Genomic DNA, 19,109 nt, shown 5'->3' on the forward strand with positions numbered 1-19,109 from the left:
GGTTCGGTGTAAAGGTATGAATGTAGTTCGTCTAATACAATGGCAAATCTTTCTTTTGGCCTTTTTGCGATCTTATTGAATTTTGGTCGTGATATTTAAGATTTTGTAGTAACAGGCATACATTAGGGAAATCACCCAGGACAATGACCTAGCAGCCTATAGATGCCTTTCCTTTAACATTTTCGTCGGGTGATTGTGACATGTTGGGCTATTTATGGTTCGTTAAAGAAAAACGTTATAATTCCCTATAATTCCCTGAATAATTTACGAATAGAGCATGCGTGGGATCTGCCATTATTCCACAATATAGGATGTACATGCCATACTTCAAACATGCTCGCGTGTACCTGATAGCGTTGGCCTGAACCTGCACGCAGCATGTGTTATAAGAAAACCTGCAGTCAAATGATAAATTATTGACAAAAAAACGCAGAAAAAAACCCGACAAATTAATTATCCAAATCAGTGATGCTTGAAACCAACCAATTAACTCCTCCCTGACGTTAATTAAACTAATTAGTAAGAGGGTAATTAGAAAGAAGATTGGTTAATTTGCATGATTAAGACTTGTACAGAAATTGATTGATGCGAAGATAAGAATAGACATTTTGAAAAGTTAAGAAAGGAAATGTTGTTGTACCTCTTGAGAAAACCGCGTCTAGATCGATTATGGTTCATTAAGTATAGAACTACTTTTATCCTTCCAAGAAGCTGGTTAATCGTTATTTTTTGTTATTTCTGAAGTTTTTTCTGTTCTACCACTTTGTATAGGTTTGTTATTAAGTTTGTATTCTTCTGCTCGCAAGGGCATATAAATTTGCGCACTTTGCATTTTTGTTTGTTTGAACCAAGAAATGCTTCCATTACTGGAACCGGCGCACTTAATAATAAAGCCAAAGACTCCGCCAGTTCCAATACAATCGACGTGAGACATGGCATGAGTGTGCTTTTACAGTCGGTCGATCCTGGCGTTTAACGCCCACTTCCACCAAGGGTGATATCGTAGACAACTTCAACCATTTGTGTTTTTTGGGGTTTTTTTTATATGACGCCACATTTCCAAGATGGCTCCCGTTTTGGGTCGTATTGTACGCTCGTACTTAATAATTATTAGCCAACTGAGGCTGATTTGACGTTAAAGCCATAGCTATATCAGGTCTCTCACTCGTTAGTGAATGAAACATGAAATGTCGATTTTATAAAATTTCTGTATTTTTCCACACAGTTTAGTGTTTTATTTAACTTTAGATTCAGGGAAGGGGAAGGGGGCTGGATGGACGAATGGTTAGCGCGTGCGCGCTGTATCATAAGATCTGTCATTGAGTCAACTGGCGTGGTTTCGATTCCCCGGTTGTACGTGACAAGGAGTAGTGTCGCCTGGTCGACCTCGTGGGTTTTCTCCGTGTCCCCTGGTTTCCTCCCATAGCTGAAGACCCCTACGCGCAAGCGAGTTATTGCAATAAAATTGAACTATATGTTAGTCCCGAAATGACCTAGTTTGTGTCGAGTGGACGTTAAACCCCCATCTCTCTCTCTCTCTCTCTCTCTCTTTAGATTCAGCATGATTGGAAAATTCAGTTATAACAGACAGCTCAAGTTAAACTACAGTATATGCAAAACTTGCCAAGCGTACTGATTCTTTCAGTGCTTTTCAAGGAGTTCATCTGGTCCAATATACTTGGTAATTTTGTTGTTCCCTGGGCGATTAACTTTTTAAAAGGGCCAAGGCTTCGTCAGTTCAAGTACGAACAGTATGAAACTTGGTTAGAGTCAGTTACAAATGTACTCAACTTTCAATCACGGTTTATGAGAAATATCTTTGATCCAGTAACACAAAACTTTACATAGTTTCTTATTGATGTATTTGATACATTAAAACAAAAGTTTTATAAATGGTTGTATTTTAATTGAAATAATGCAAACATTTTTAACTAAATTCTTAACTGAAGTCTAAGAATGTTTTATGAACTCGGGGCCCGGCTTGACTTTTGTATAATATATATAAAGCCAACCAAAGGTGCAGTCGACCTTCACCCCTGTTGAAGTAAAAACTGAATTTCGATCCTGATTGCATTCCATTCAACTCAATCACTCGACCTCCCGAGAACACTCACACTTGTCACCCATTGATATAAATATAACACCTCTGCATGCCTTACCTCGTGAAAGTTAGATTTAATCTCTGTGAAAAATGAAATCAATCCGTCTAATCCCCTTTATTCACTCGGTCGATTGTTGGAAGTATTTCAGGGGCTGGTGTGATAAAAGAAGGGGTCGAATTAAGGGAGTAATCCGGATTACTGTCAGGTGGTTGTTTGATTGTTGACGAGTAGGTTTTGGTGTAAATAAAACATCAATTATATGATACCTGTCCATCCTTCAAATACCTACATATTTTTAGTGGATTACCATTGTCTAATGAAAAATCAATCTGATTAAAACACATATCCTATTTCGTTCCGTTTGTTATAGTTCAAAATTTCGTTTTACCTGTCTTTACGGTGTAGGCCATCAAAAGTATTAAAAAACAACGAAACGAAATATAGATCTGGGCCCTTATTCACGAAAACTTAAACTAAGATACAGTCGAAATTTTAAGAAATACTGCAATTCGATTGGCTGACCAGTAAAATCAATTTGCATATTGGTCAGCCAATCGAATTGCAGTATTTCTTAAAATTTCGATTGTATCTTAGTTTAAGTTTTCGTGAATAAGGGCCCAGTATTTTAATCAGATTGATGAAAAATAGAATGAAATGGGGATTTAGACCTCTACCTTTCTGTACCAACCAGGCTAATGAAGATGGGTATACGCTATGTAGTGGGCTATGAAGGACATTGTGTCCGTACAGGACATTATTTTATTATGCTTGGCGCCTCCATCTCTAAGCCACCCACATACACTAGCACCAGGGATCGCAACCACACCCAAAAGCCAGAGGTGACCGGTCAGCTAGAGCTCGAAGCGCCCCCCCCCCCCACCAGCAGCCACTACGGCTTCAATAAACAGTTTCTTATTCAGCCCTAATATGGGCTTCTAGTAATAAAATAATCCCCCGATCGACCCTAATATGGATAAATATGCTAGTCTTTAAAATATCACCTTGAACAATGTATCAATTCAATTTGGTACTCGAAGCGATCCTAATATGGAGATTTCTTACTAGTCTTTAAAACAATTTATAAAATTCAAGTTATCCTCCAGTAAACTAAACTTAACATTTAAATAACCTTTCCCCTCAAAAACACAGATTTCACGTCAATTTTAAAAGTGAATATTTGGAGAGAGTTGGGGTTTTTTAAAAGTGAATTTTTAAGATCATTACCACACATGTCGTGTCTTTGCTGAAATTCTTTTTATCTGACTTTGAAACAATTCTGTGGTCGGTTAGAGTTATCTACTTACAGGCACGTATTAAAATAGTTCACATGGGTTCGAGTCCTGTGTTGGCCGAGAAAGTTCTTTTGATTTACCGGGATGGGAGGGGGGATGGCCGAATGGTTAGCACGTGCGCGTTGTATCATAAGGCCTGTCATTGAGCCAACTGGTGTGGTTTCGATTCCCTGGTTATACGTGACAAGGAGTAGGATCGCAGCCGCCATCCCCGTGGATAAAGGCGCAGTCGTGCCGTCTGGAGATACGCATCATGGTCCAAATGTGTATCTGTTTTTATAAATGAAATGAAATGAAATGGGGTTTAACGCCCTACTGTTCTGCTCCGACTGGGCTAATGAAGACGGCCATACGCCATACAGTGTGGTATGAGGGAAATTTTACCCGGACAGCGGTACTACGGCCTACTCTTTTATCGAATTCCAACCGTCAAGGGACCTTTTACGTGCACGCCAATGTGTACACGAGACCTCGGTTTTTCGTCCCACCCGAACGACTAGACAGCTGTCCTAGTCACGCCCTCCGTCCTGCATCACTGACAAGGGGGATCACACCGGAAAATCCTGCTTTTTATAAAATAATGATATGGTGTTTAACGTCCTACAGAAATAAAATGAAATAGGGATTTAACGCCCTGCTTTTATGCACCGAGGGGCCAATTAAAACGGATCTGTACCTTTAAAAAATGACTAATCAAAAATAATTTATAACATAAATATATGCGCGTGTAATACTTAGTTGCTTTCTGTTCGAATTACAAAAACACTGACCAGATGGCGTCTCTCAAGGATGTGTTTATTGTCTTTACAAGTTAACAAATAAACGGTGTCAAGTATATTGACCTATCGGGAATATTGCCCACCTCGTTGCCAATTGGTAATGAATGTATTAGCAGCTTGTTGTGGCCGTCGGTCAATTGAGACTAGGTATGAACTCCTGTTTTAACAAAAGCCGAACGTGATCTCACCTCAAACAAAGTCCAGACTCCTGGTTCAACTGGACAAATTGAATTGTTTTTAACACGTGGACTTTCCACGAAAAGAAATGGCTACCCCTAGGACATGAACTAAACAAAACTTGTGTAGTAGATTTTCAACAATAATTTAATCAACAATGAATGACCCTAGGACATGATCAAAACAAACATATTTTAGTAGATTTGCAAAAAGATTTTAATTTTTGTGCAATTAAAAACGATTTAAATGACATATGTGGTTATTTTTGGCCATAGTCTAAAATCTAATCGGTAAATATAAGATGTTTCCGAGAAATGATTTATTTGTGTTGATAGTTTTTATAACGTTGATAAGAGGGGGTTGGATGGCCGGATGGTTAGTGTGTGCGCGCTGTATCATAAGGTCTGTCATTGTGTCAGCAGGCGTGGTTTCGATTTTTCGACTGTACGTGACAAGGAGTAGGGTGGGTTTTCTCCGCGTCCTCCGGTGTCCTAAAATTGAACCATATGTTAGTCCTGAAATGACCTAGTTTGTGTCGAGTGGACGTTAAACTCTCTCCCTCTCGCACTTTCTCTCTTTATCTCTCTCTCTTCCCGACATTTTTCAGCTTGATTCACCCTTGTTAGTAGTGCACAACGGAAGACCTGGCAAGGAACAGCATCCAGTTACTCGTAAAAGATCCCTTGGCAGTTGGAATTCGTTATAAGAGTAGGCCATAGAGCCGCTGTCCGGACGTTAAACCCCATTCATCCTCCTCTCTCTCTCTCTCTCTCTCTCTCTCTCTCTCTAACATTGATAAGCTTGTCTGGTATCACAATATTGATATTCACAAACAGGGTTGTGAATAAAGTAACTAATTAAAGACGTCACTAATTATGATATTGAAAAAACAGATCACCACAAGCCAAGATGTTCTCCCAGTAGTTGACATTTGTCTGAATTCTATCGAATATAACTACCCTTTATTAGTAAGCGGCGTTTCCAATTCTTCTTTAGTCTTTATAAAATAATAATGATATGTGTATAAAAAGCTTTAGAAAAATTATAACAAACGATGGTCTATTGTTTGATAAGGATTATAGAAGCCTAGTCGAACGTCGCTCAGTTATCATCAGTAATTGTAGTCCATAGTCGTTTGTAGTATTTTTCTGTGAATTTCCAGTTCAGTTATTAAATGTCATTGAAACAATTCAGATAAAGGCATCTATTTAACGGCTGACACCATCTACCCACAGAAGTTGACATTTGTCTTAAAATTGCTAGATATCTTTGGTGTGAGTCGAAAATAAATTTATTGATTGCATTGTTCTTTATCAGCTGGTTTGTTTTGAAGCGGTAGCTCTGCGAGTAAGAATTTTGCTCGTTTACCTCGAGGTCTAGTGTTCGATCCCTATGTTCTGTGAGAAAGTTCATCCGGTATTTCCGACGTGATTCTCTCTTGTCACTGTTGCAGGACGGGGAGGGAGGGAGAGAGAAATGGGATTTAACGTCCACTAGACACAAACTAGGTCATTTTGGGACTAACATGTGGTTCAGATTTATTTCAATAATTCCCTTCCACGTAGGGGTCTTTAGCAGTGGGAGGAAACCGGACCCCGAGAAAACCCACGAGGTTGGACAGGCGATCATACTCCTTGTCACGTACAACCGAGGAATCGAAACCACGCCATTTGACTCAAAGATAGACCTTAGGATTCAACGCGCACGCGCTAACCATTCTGCCATCCAACTCCCCGACGCAGGACAGAGGGTCTGGCAAGGGACAAGGGGTAAACAAACCAAGCCGATCAATGCCATGGAGTCGACCTCGGTTGAATATTCTAGCTATTTATTTACAACAAATGTTAATGAGATGTGGACATCTACAAATCAATCACGTTGGCTACTAATTTACTGATTCATCATTTGTACGTCATCACATTCTTATAATAGTTGGTGACATCTTTAAATATGGAACATGTGATTTTATTTAAAATATAAGAAGCAGGGACGATATAGATTTTTATCGTTTAAAAACTTTCATTATTTGTATTGGGTGAGATCTATAAATTAATTCCTTTTGTTTGACTGGGAAAATACTTTGAATTCTTTACCTTCAAGCTTGTCAATTCTACTATAGGTGTTTTACACGCTATTCCACGAAAGGTGGTATACCCCAAAGAAAAACCTTTCGATTATATATCTGCGCTTCTTAAACAATGTGGACAATCTTACAACAGCATATAAGAAGATTACCAGTTTTTAATCCTTTTAAGTGGAAGGATTGCCTTAAGATAGCAGATCGAAATCTCTATTGAGCTTCACCTGCATTATGTTTTAAATCTGTGTGCGGAAGTTAATGCAAATATCAAAATGTCTTTAGTTTCATGAAAATATGTTTAGAAAGCATTTGATTAACAGACAAATCCCGTTATTACCACATACGTTAAGACTGTTGATTGATTCCCTCAAACTGCGCTGGTGCACTGTATGTGCAGTCTAGTCATCCTTCGACCTCATATCCCCCAGGTCATGAAATACCAATTTGAAAAAGTGCAATCACGAATTAACATTTCACAAAAAAACTGCTGCTTCCCATTTAATCCCGTTTGGAACTGGTCAATTCTTGGGGTGTACCACTGTAAAAGTATAATGGTGAAACACTTTACTAGATGGGAGAGGAGGAATTGAGGAAATCTTGGATCGCAAGGGAATCGCTGTGATCTGGGTCTCCGAGAAACCCTGAAGTAGAGATTCAGGCAAATTTCTTAATAGGGACCGTGGAACAGACAAAGCCCTTGTCAAATTGATATCCCTGATCCGTCCAGAGATTAAGTTGATCGCAGTTCTTTCAGATACTACTAGCACTACTACCTATTTCTCCTACTAAATTTGCAGTCACCTGAATGTAGAGTTCAAGGTTAAATATGGAAATAAAAATAGTGTTATCGGTATTTTCATTTACGTAATTTCCCGTCGCAAAACGGGAATTGCAACTATTCTATCTTAGGTGTATTGTTGGTCATTCTTAAGTTAGGAAAAGGAAAATATATATTGGCGTTGAGATCAGATAATTCAAATCATACCGTGACGAGTATAATAGGACCAAGTTTAATTGTAACAAGTCGGGGGATTACCCACACAGCGAGTCGCCTGTATAGTGATTAGTAGGCGTGTCAACCCAGACCACGTGTTTTATAGAGTGAGGGATGATTGAAGTCGGTGATGTTAGTCAGGTCAAATCGTCTTCAACTATAACCAAGATAACGTCTACGTCTCTCTTCTTTAGTTTGTTTATTCACTTAATGTTTCTGGATTTTAACCTCTTGATACCAAGGAAGTTTGATTTTTTGTAAATCACTTAATTCTGTGTTATTGGTGATTTAAAGTGAATTTACGGAATTACTTGCATCCTGTTTTTCCCAAAAGAAGGTAAATGTGTGATAAATGTTTGTTTACGTTGATGTGGATATTGTAATTCAAGATCGAAATCAGATTATTTAAATAAGATTTGTTTAATCTGTGAACGAGCTTCAAGTGGGTTTAAGAATTTAATTCATTTTGAATTTCAAAGTTTTTATAACGAGGTAGGTCTGTTGTGTATGTGTAACTATTTTAATCTAATTCTACCATACAGATTACAAAATGCAATCGGACTTTTTAGTTTACTATTACGAGCAAGACTTTATTTTGGATTACATGTGGCGAACAAAAACAAAGTGTTTATAGGTACGGACCTTAAAATACATGTATTATAAAGGTCCATTGTATAGCCAAGATCAGAAAAATAGAGATACCCATTTACTGGAGTTTTGTTAACTCTGACAATGGTGATTCTTACTACATATTCAGCTGAAGGTTATATCGATGTATGCAGTATAACTATGTATAGTAATGAGTCCATACAAGACATAATACTTTGTTGTTTTGAATCAGTCTTTGATCATACTAAATGTTGAATATGTTTATGCTAGGCTCCCACTATCACGATTCGTGCTGCGATTGAAATCGCGGTTTTAATCGTGGGGTAATCGTGGTCATCCTATCAGGTCTTATCATAGATTGAGGTCAGTCGTAGCAATCGTGTTGGTCGTATCGAAGTGCCAGGTCGTAACGCATCGCACGACAGCGGGAACCTAGCTTTATTAATTTAGAAATTCTAACAATTTTAAGCTCCCATACTTGTAATATTCTTGAATAATAGCCATTGTGTGTAATATCACTCTGTAATGTCACTTGCTATTGACAATCGTTAATTTTCTAGCCAATTAATTCGGGTTTTCAAGCATTGTATTTGAGAAATGTGGGAACTTGTTATAAGATTGTTTTGGAAGTTTGTTAATGCCCATAGCTAGCAAGCCAAGACTAGACGTGGCTGATTTGAATGGATTAATAATGATAATTAATGTGAATCAGCTGATGTTTTATTTGTATGGGATTTTAACACCGGTAGCTTTGTTTACATTCTACAGGTTAACAGCCAAACAACCAAATCTTGTCACTTGATATTAGGATATTTATCATACTAAACTCTGACTGACCGTCGACATACTGTATGTCATTTTCATAGTCAAGAGATCGCTAGCTATTTACCCCGTTATGTGGGACGATCACCCTTCTGTCGCGAGGGGGTGTGAATACTATCCATCATAATCCAAGGTCGAATAACTTGGATCAGGGGCCCGTTTCACGAAATTTTAACTAACATAAAATCCAAATTTTAGTTAATGATTGGATAATATTAGATTGATTTTAGTGCTAAGCCAATCAAAATTGAAGTATCTACTAAAATTTGGATATCTTTAGTTAAGATTTCGAGAAACGGGCCCCTGTAGTCTTACAGTACTTTTGGGTAGTGGTGGCTGATGTCTTGCAATAGGTAGAGTTTTCTCACCATATTCCAACCATCTTATCCTGCTTTGCTATGTCCTAATCCCACCACCGGGCGATGTCCAGGAACTATCATTTTGATCTTGCCCTTTACGAGGATTATGTTGCTTTTCCCAAACAGATCAACCATATGTTGATTTCCCCAAACAGATCAACCGTATTATAGTTATATAATTACGGGTCTACATGTACAGTGCATAGAAACGTGGCGTTAAGAAAACAATAATACAAAAACACATATTAATCTGCTTTATTGTCGGACAAAAAACCTCAGGTACAATGTAAACAAAGGCTGCAGGTGAAGAATATCTTGGAATAAATCAAACTTTTAACTGGAGCATTCCAGGGGCCAAACGTTATATCATAATATTTGGAGATTACCGAAGACGTGATCGAACAAAAGACTCTTGTTCGGGATGGTGATAAAATTCATGTCCACATACACAAACTCCTTCGAATCTGTGTCAGGGATGTTGTCCTGTGGCAAATTTATGGTTTTCATTTGATTTGTATTAAATTGTGATATTTGGAGAAATCTTTTGAATTTTTAAATTTTGACATTTGGGAATTTGTTTAGAAATTTAACACTTTTGCAGTGGTATTCTTTAATGTTTTAAATTTTGGCATTGCATAACATTTTAAAATGTTACATCGTTACCGGGGTGTTGTCTTGTTGCAAGATTATGGTTTGGGGTTGAGTTGATTTTGGATAAAAATCTTTATTTATTTTATATTTGTGATTCTCTTTTTTTTACATTTGACACCCTTGCATGCAGTGCTTTTGTTGTTTTTTTCGTTGTTGTTTTGGGGTTTTTTGGGTTTTTTTAAAAAAAATAAGTTCACCATCGACGACTTTGTTATACTTGTTAGCACTTCATTGAAGTTAGGATTTGATATTTGGATTTTTTTTTAAATTTGACACTTTTGCCATTTTTTTTTAAATAAGTTCACCATCGACGACTTTGTCATACTTGTCAGCACTTAATTGAAGTAAGGATTTGATATTTGGACCTTTTTTAAAATTTGACACTTTTGCCATGTTCTTCTGTAATGTTTCAAATTAGTTCTTCGAATAATAGTATTCAGCGCTAAAATACATTTATTTACACTATAGATTATGCCTTGGTTTATATCGAATCTTGTTGTTTATTGTTAAATATTTGAGACGTGTCTTAACAACAGAATCTTGTTGAGATTGCGATGTGATCAAATTCGTGTAAGTGTTCAATATCGATCTGGTCTTTGTTAATATCGAGTCTGTTTTGTTTATGGGTTACATAGCATAACATTTGTCACAAATCCTTTAAGCTGGAGAAATTCGTATTCTTATTATCAACACTAAGCAATAAATATTATTTGTACAATGGAATATTTATTTTTTAAAAAAATAGATTACAGCACGCTGATTTAAACATAATTTGTGACAAATCAAAGCATGTTTTGGTTTATATTTCGATTTGAGTTCTATGAATTTAAATCTGATATTGTAATAAATGTTGATGGTTGGATGGCCGAATGATTAGCGCGTTCGCGCTGAATAATAAGGGCTGTCATTGAGTCAACTTGTGAGGTTCCGATTACCCCTCCTATACGTGACAAGGGGTAGGGTCGCCTGTCCAACCTCGTAAGTTTTCTGCGGGTCCTCCAATTTCCTCCCACGGCTAAAGATCTCTACAAGCAAGCGAATTATTGAAATAAAATAGAACCACCTGTTAGTGCCGAAATGACCTAGCTTGTGTCGAGTGGACGTTAAACTCTCTCTCTCTCTCTCTCGCTTTGTAGTAAATGTCCTTTATTTGAAAGATGTAGTTTATGTCAATATCTTACACAAAAGGCTTATATTATGTCCGGGATTTGTAACAAATCAATGCACGTGTTGGTTTAAATTTAGATTGGATTTCTATGAATTGAAATAAATGTCCTTTTTTGATCGATAAAGTATATGAACATTTGCAACAAATCTACTAAAGGTGACATCTCACATTCAGCTAAAATACGTCCATCTAAGAAGATATTCGAATGTCTGTCAACCCATTTTGGTGAATTCTATTATCTTCTGTTTGACAGTACAGATTGATTTAGTATTTTCAAATAGTGCTCTGTATGTCTTCTTCTTCTTCTTCTTCTTTTGTTGGTTTCTATTCAGTATTTGTCTTTGTCTTTTTTGTACATGTATTAATTGTACCCATTAACGGCAATTGATGTTTCTAGAAAGTAGCCGGATTGTTAATCGAAACCTGATTTCCTGAATTGCCGAACCGTTAAGCAACAGGATATCATACCATATGAAATGCCGATATATTATTTTAATGTTGGATTATGTTTTTATTTCAGTTTGATTTACAGGATGGATTACATAGATTAGTGACATTCAATAACTCAGTGAGATTCTCCTCACCTCATGGTAGACATTTTTATTTTATTATCTGCGGGATTACTATCTTATACCACGTGATGTAAATTTGATTGACGCGTGGATTAACAGTTGTATGTTAAATCTGGTTTTTGACACCTTGACGTATTAAACATATCAATATTTCTCCACGGGCTACTTTCGTTTTCCACATTATATCGGAATAAGTGATTGTGCGATTGGGGGATTAACAACATATTTTTTGTGAACGTCTGCGGTTGGTTGGAACTGGATTTAACTTGATTTAAGCCTGATTAATTTTGGTTATAGATTGCATCCCGACTAATAAGAAATCTTGCCAAATAAAGCCTCATGATTGTCGTATGAAATTTGGTTATTGATGGGATTTTAATGGATTCCGGATATTAACTCGTCTCGAAACTAACGATCGCCTAATTTGAAGATTTGGACCTCTTGTTCATGGAGTTATAATGGGTTATGATCATATCTAGTGGCGCCTGTGTAATAAGTCATTAGATTCTGTGAATGGATCTATTCGACATATCTGTGTTTAATCGAAGAAAAAGCAAGATGGCTGTTTCATTGGGTTACCATGTCAACAATAAAGAGCGCGACAATGCGACATACGCCTCAATTCCGGCTATGAATGACGATTATGACGGAGACGGAAACGAAACAGATAATACGTACGAGTCGATTCAAGTACATCCGCAGAAATCACAGGTCAAACCTTATAAATGCGTGGATTTAAGGAAATTGATAGGTCAAGGACGACAGTGTCATGACCCCAGCCCTCGGTTGTTGAACCTTGACTCCAATGATAACCTTAGACGTCAAGGTCACGTTAATCTGTTGCGAGGCTACAAGTACGAACACTGGAGTTCACCAGGGGTAAGCAGATCAATGACCGGAAAAGGGACAAGCGATGAACAAATTCGTAAAAATGACCGAATGGATGCCAAAACCCGTGACAAAAATGTTCGAAATAATAAGCAAAGTGTAACGAATAGAGAATTTTTTGAGGCAAATCGAGTTATGTGTAGTCGAAATGGCGAATTTCTTGGTCGAAGCCTCGATTTATATGATTCGAAAGGAGAACTATATGGTCGAAACGGGGACTATAGTGGTAGCCATAGCTCCGGTAGTGGATCAGCAAGTGAAATGTATGGTCGAGATTTTGGTTTGGTTGGTAGCCAACCGGAAGTCAATGACAGGCCACGTGATACTAAATCCGAGCTCTATGGAATCAATGACACGGTATATCAACAAACGAACGATGGTTATAATTCTGTTATTGACAAACATAGAAAGTTATTAATAAAATACGGCTATGACGTAACAGATTCTGATTATGTTCCCAATGATCCCCTGGAAGATGTCAGCAGTGATGATGTAAGAAGCACGTGCTGTGATTATGGCGGGAATGAAACTGATAATACATACGAATCTATACATGTGATGTCAGGTAGGGTGAAATTATTATATTTTGACCTGGAAATTTAATACTAACAAACAGATACGTAGCAATCTCACACCAACACAAAACATTGAAGTACAAGTACGGCATTTATGTTGGACTGGATAATCTGCTCTAAACGACGCTTGGACCTTATTCATAAAAAACTTAATCTCAAATATCTTAAGAATACTGAGGGTTTATTGACTGAATACTAAAATCATAGCACAAAATTGTAGCTCCTGTCCAATGAAAAGGGTGTATTCTTAAAATATTTTAGATTAAGGCTTGTATCTTACGTAATTGGAGCCGGTTATTTAGTAACAATATGGAATACAGAGTAACAACAAAAAGAAATACTAACAACACTATTTAATCACGACTACACAGGTCCACAATACAAAACATGCAACTACAAGTACAATATTCATATTAGTCTGGATAACCTGCTCAAAATGACGTCAGGCTTGTCCCTGGCATATTAAAATCACTCTACCCCGTCACAATATGGAATACAAGCATAAATATAGCCCTGAAACAAATAAACATAAAGGCCATTACAATCATTACAATCGTAAAACACTGTGCCAATCAGTAATGGCAGCTCACCGGAGCTCTAAGTGTTAAGCGCAACCCCAAGGATGTGCTACCCACAAACAATTTGTGGACCGAGACCCTTTCCAACCACTCCACTGATTTCAATGTACATAATCATTATACTATTCGTTTACTTTTGTATTAATTTGTAGTTTCTTGCTGATATTAATCCGATTTGTTTTGATTTACAAATTAATCTGATATTCACTGATCAATAATTCGTTAATTTGATGACTTAAAGACAATATAATAACTAAGGCATTATATGTAACAAGAGAAATACATCCTTATACATTCCCTTTAATGACTTCCAGGATCGAATAGTGATAATCATGTTAAAGGGACATTCACTAGTAATTAATGTCACATTTTAATGCGAACCAACTTAGGACGATAATCTGAAAATTCATAACAAAACACAACACAAGGTATATATGGATATAACTACTTCTCTATTATTTAATAACGACGTTTCGTAACACATACACGTCACGTTTTCTTAACCGTAATAGTGCAGCTGCCATTTTAAAGTAATGCGTTGATGTGATGGGCTTTATGTCCGGTTTAACTGCATGCATAGCGAAATTTTGTTCATGTTCGATGACTTGTACTTTTCATGAGCAGATATTCTTGAATATTTGGACGTAATATTAATTTAAACCGTCAAAATGAAACGCATATTAAACATTGTTCTAAGGAATCCACGGGTAAAACACGGATCTTATATCGTATCGGTTGGTACCCTTCAAAATTCTGTTATACTTGTTTTAACACAAAGTTGGGGATCGTTGAAACTTTACAAAAACCCGAAACGAAATATATATCTGTATTTTAATCAGATTGAGACAGGCATAGACTGAGACCTACATGTAACTGTGAGGCTGGTAGGCTGGAGGGCTCCTAAAGAAGATAATGATCTTACGACGTGTGGGACCCTTACTAGGTTGAATGATCCCTTTTTATTCTCGATTTTATGCCACACAATAAATTGGTGCTTGAGCTAGAAACGTCATAATATAATCTACTCTAGAAAGCACCATTTACAGACAGTTTTCATAACATTTTTCGCGCCAAATAGGGAAAAAAACATCCCCCTCTCCCGCACCGCTCTTTCAATGGTCTCGGATCCCAAGTCCTTTTCTGGATTGATGAATCCAATAATGTTAGAAAACAATCAACTGCGACCTCTTAATTCTATGTCAATCCATCAACGTTACTTGTAGCGACCGGAATAACAAACAAACATTTTACCAAAACAATTATTCTAATACGTTTAGATAATAGATTATTATATTGGCTTTATCGTGCCATTGTCTTAAAATTAAACAGTTTCATTCTTCGTACCAGGGAACTAATAACACAAACGTCAATATTCATACCCAATCAATGGCATTGTCTTGATTTTTATTTGTTTAATTTTTGTCCAATCGATATCATTGTTTTATCATTTATTTACAAAGATCCAATCCATATCAACGTTTTAGCATACAATTATTTCCTTTATTCACGTACATTTCATCTGATTGGTTCATATGGTATGATATTATTACAATGTTTCACGATATACACACATTATACATGTAATATTTACTTCATGTTTTCTCTGCGATATTACTCTGTGTGGAAGTGGATGTTTAATTCTATTCTATTAGATGTAGTAATATTTACATTACTAAAAGGTTCAAGTTTACTTTGTCTTATAACAAATGCAATATTTCATTTGACACGATGATACTGCTAACAATATTGCCAATGGCTAAAGTAAAATAAGATAGAGCAGAAAGCATCTATTGATTTAAGAGAAATTTGTTTCTAAATACGCCAGAAATGTCAATAATTTCACTATAAACCCATAAGAAAGCCTTTTAAAAAGCCTAGTTTTCCACCACCTCCAAATGAGTCATTTTCAGAAAATGAATTCAATTGAAAGTAAGTAGTCCTATGTTACTACAAATTAACAATTGTTTCGACACAAATCAACACATTTTATTACAAATAATCACATTTTACTATAAATTAACACTTTTTACTATAAATTAACACTTTTTACTACAAATTAACACATTTTACTACAAATAATCACATTTTACTACAAATAAACACATTTTACTACAAATTAACACATTTTAATACAAATTAACATATTTTAATACAAGTCTTCCATAAATCAGCATAATGTACTATTACAAATCTTCATAATCTACGACAAAGCATTAAATTCTACTATAAACTAAATGTTTTTATTCTTGGTTCACTTTAGTCTTATCCTAAACTGAACTAATTATATTATTATCGAAAGATTGATCCCAATCTGATTCAGATACAGATCTATACTTCGTTTCGTTTTTTTTATACTTTCGACGGCCTACACTACATGAAGATCCGACAGGTTGTATTCGAAGGTCGTGTCAGGGATCGTACGAGCGGCTTTTGACCCTGTGACGTCAGATATTCATTGTCATTCAGTGTTGACGTTTCTAGTGGTTTACCCAAAGTTCCATGCATGGCATGCCAAGACGTCGCCGTAACAGACCATTTCATTGGCTTATCCCTAACTTCAACCAAGACGCCGGTAATATAACAACGCTGTAACAGACCGTTTCATTGGCTTATCCCTCACTTCAACCAAAACGCCGCTAATATAACAACTCTTTCGGATCCTAGTGTAGTAAAGACAAGTAAAACGAAATTTTGAACTATAAAAAAACGAATTGAAATCGGATCTGTGTTTTAATCAGATTGAACTGATCCAAGAGTCATTTATCAAATTATGATTCTATAATCAAAATATAAAACACTGACATTTTACAAGACTACCTGTCAATCGATAACCACGTGACGAGGGGTCTTTAAAACATCGTTAAGCATATGTCAAATTAATTTCTGATTATAACCCAATCTTAACACTGACATTGTTAAAACTCAACAAAAGCAATGCAATATGTGGTCTTGGAGTCAACACTTGAATCATGAATTGTGATAAAGTTTGGTATTAAGTCAACCTGTCGACATGTCAAGCTGTTAATATTAATAAAAGTGACATCGATATAGCTAATAACGCCAGAGAGGTTTTTGTATTACAGCTACTCCAGAACAAACAATACCGTATTGCAGTATGTTTACAGCTTGGTTTTATCGATACAAGTATAATAATGTATAACTTCCATGTACAAGAACAATAAATTTCATGTTCAATACAAATGTACCTGAAATATTGTACAACATTGATATCGACGCCATTAAGTAATAGTCATTTCTGGTGTGCTTCTAAAACAAATTACATGTAAAATTTATCCAAAGTCAGTTTTCACCCCCCCCCCCCCCACAGCTAAAGACACACTGCCCAAATATATATCGCATTTTGTCAGCTGTATTCAAATTAAGTCCTTTCGCAAAAGAGAAATATGCCATGAATTCGTGCAACTATCTTTCTTCCTAGGACATGCGATTTCTTTTAATCTTTCTCTCTCTCTCTCTCCACTAGTACTCCAAATAATTATATCCCAATGCATTTATCTATCAAGTCAGCTCAAGGGTGTAATTCATAATTTTCAGCACAATTTAAGCAGTGAACCTTATTTGTGGTCGAACCACATAATAGACAGCTTTGTGAACATGTACTTGATTCTTAGGCTACAAAAACAAACCCCGGTCCAATAACCCCTTAAATTGAACTCTTTGCTCTTTGTTGATTTTATTTATTCTTTAACATTTGATATCTCGCGATACTTCACGATACATCAACATTAATCAGTAGCTCAACACATCTATTAACTTTTTATACACGCCATCATTAAATTAACCCCTAACCCCAAAGATACAGTAACACGGATCACGTTCGTTGACCCCTTCTTACATTTCCATTCATTGAACCCTTATCAACCCCCTCATTCTAGTCCCTTTTCTATTAACCCCTGACCTTTCAAGATATTTTGATTATTGTCCAATGTTTATCTTTCTGCGTTTCGTTTGTTTTATTTTGTTGTTTTCCCATCTCTAATCCCTTTTTTAAAATAAACCGCTGGCCCCTAAACCATGAAACTATTTCTTTTCATGCGCCGTCCATTCCCTAAAATAAACAGAAACTTGATTCGGTATGGGGTCTATAACTTGTCATCATGTGTTTGTCAGATCAAATCAAGCGAATACAATTGTTCTGCAGTTTGTACAATGTCTCTTCTTCAGATCTTATTTATTTGATTAGGAGTTTTATATCTGAGAAAGAAACGGGCATTACACTCCACGAATTCAAATATTTGTTTATAATCATACAAATATATTGCAGTTGTTAACATTCTACTTCAACAAACTAAATTCTTTATAACAAACATATATTGTAATCTCATCTTTCTTATAAATATGGAGATGTGACAGTTAAAGTAACATTGCTGGATAAAGATTAAATGAAATGGGGTTTAACGTCCTACTGTTCTGCTCCGACTGTGCTAAGGAAGACGGGCATACGCCAAACAAAGTGCTATGAGGGAAATTTTACCCGGGCAGCGGCACTATGGCCTACTCTTATATCGAATTCCAACTGCAAAGGGATCTTTTTCGTGCACGCCAATGTGTACACGGGACCTGGGTTCTTCGTCCCATCCGAACGACTAGACAGCTGTCCTAGTCGAAACGCAGCTCAGTAACGGAAATGAAATTAAGTAGATTTAGAATATTCTGTTTCGTACACGACCTGGACCCACCTACTCTTAATTAGTTGGGTGAAAGGATGAGAGACAAGTGTTGGCAATTATACGAATACTACATCTTTTAGAGTGCATCTACTTGCTTCTTTTGTTTCCAGATTCAAGTACCTGACATATACATGGTTTAGTAACTTTGCATTTGATGCGTGGGCGCTTCTCTATTTGGTGGTGTAGGATAATAGTTATAACAATAGGTAATTAATGGTTTTGATGTTACACCCGCTTCAATAATCGTGTAATTAACGTTCTGATCTGTGATACTGGCAGGGGGTAAGACCTTAAAAGAAACTAGGATTGGATTTTAAACATCAAAACCATTTGATCAATCAGATGCAAATTTCACGTCAAAGGGGGGAGTGTGATGTAATAAATGATAAGAGTGTGTGGGTTAACGTGAGAAACTGTAGGGTCCACACTATTATTTAGAGTTTAAAGTGTAAGGGTTAAACAGAGCCGTGCCCTAGGGGCTTGTTTACTCCCTCCCTCTGATAACAATGTTTACAATTAAAGGTGTTTTAAGTGAGTGGCATTTCTATTCAATCACCGAATTGAATTGTTCAGTAATCTTTAATTCTCGATTCGATGAATTTGAATTCTACTTCGATTAGGTCTGAATGCTACTAGTAATAACATTGCTTTTAAGTTAGTGTTTAACGTATACACAAACTCCAATAAAGTATAGTACACAAAGTCTGCTTTACGGAACGTGAAACAACCTGCCTGGTATACGAAACCCACCACTACTGAATTTTGGAGGAAT

At 36.4% G+C, this 19,109-nt stretch overlaps 1 protein-coding gene across 2 annotated transcripts in view; it reads left to right on the forward strand.

Annotated features, from left to right (window-relative positions):
- The window catches only part of LOC126820601 (F-box/LRR-repeat protein 7), a 165,657-nt gene that overhangs the window by 72,198 nt on the left and 74,350 nt on the right, over nt 1–19,109 (forward strand). The window contains exon 1 of one of the 2 annotated variants that reach the window (XM_050548668.2): nt 11,554–13,058. The exons of the other annotated variant lie outside the window; for it this stretch is intronic. Coding sequence (XP_050404625.2) covers nt 12,119–13,058 — 940 coding nt within the window. The 5' untranslated portion in view covers nt 11,554–12,118. Of the gene's footprint in view, nt 1–11,553; nt 13,059–19,109 lie in introns of those variants that run through there. 2 annotated transcript variants of the gene reach the window in all.

Source organism: Patella vulgata, chromosome 5 (genome assembly GCF_932274485.2).
Source record: "Patella vulgata chromosome 5, xgPatVulg1.2, whole genome shotgun sequence".
Taxonomy (NCBI): domain Eukaryota; kingdom Metazoa; phylum Mollusca; class Gastropoda; family Patellidae; genus Patella; species Patella vulgata.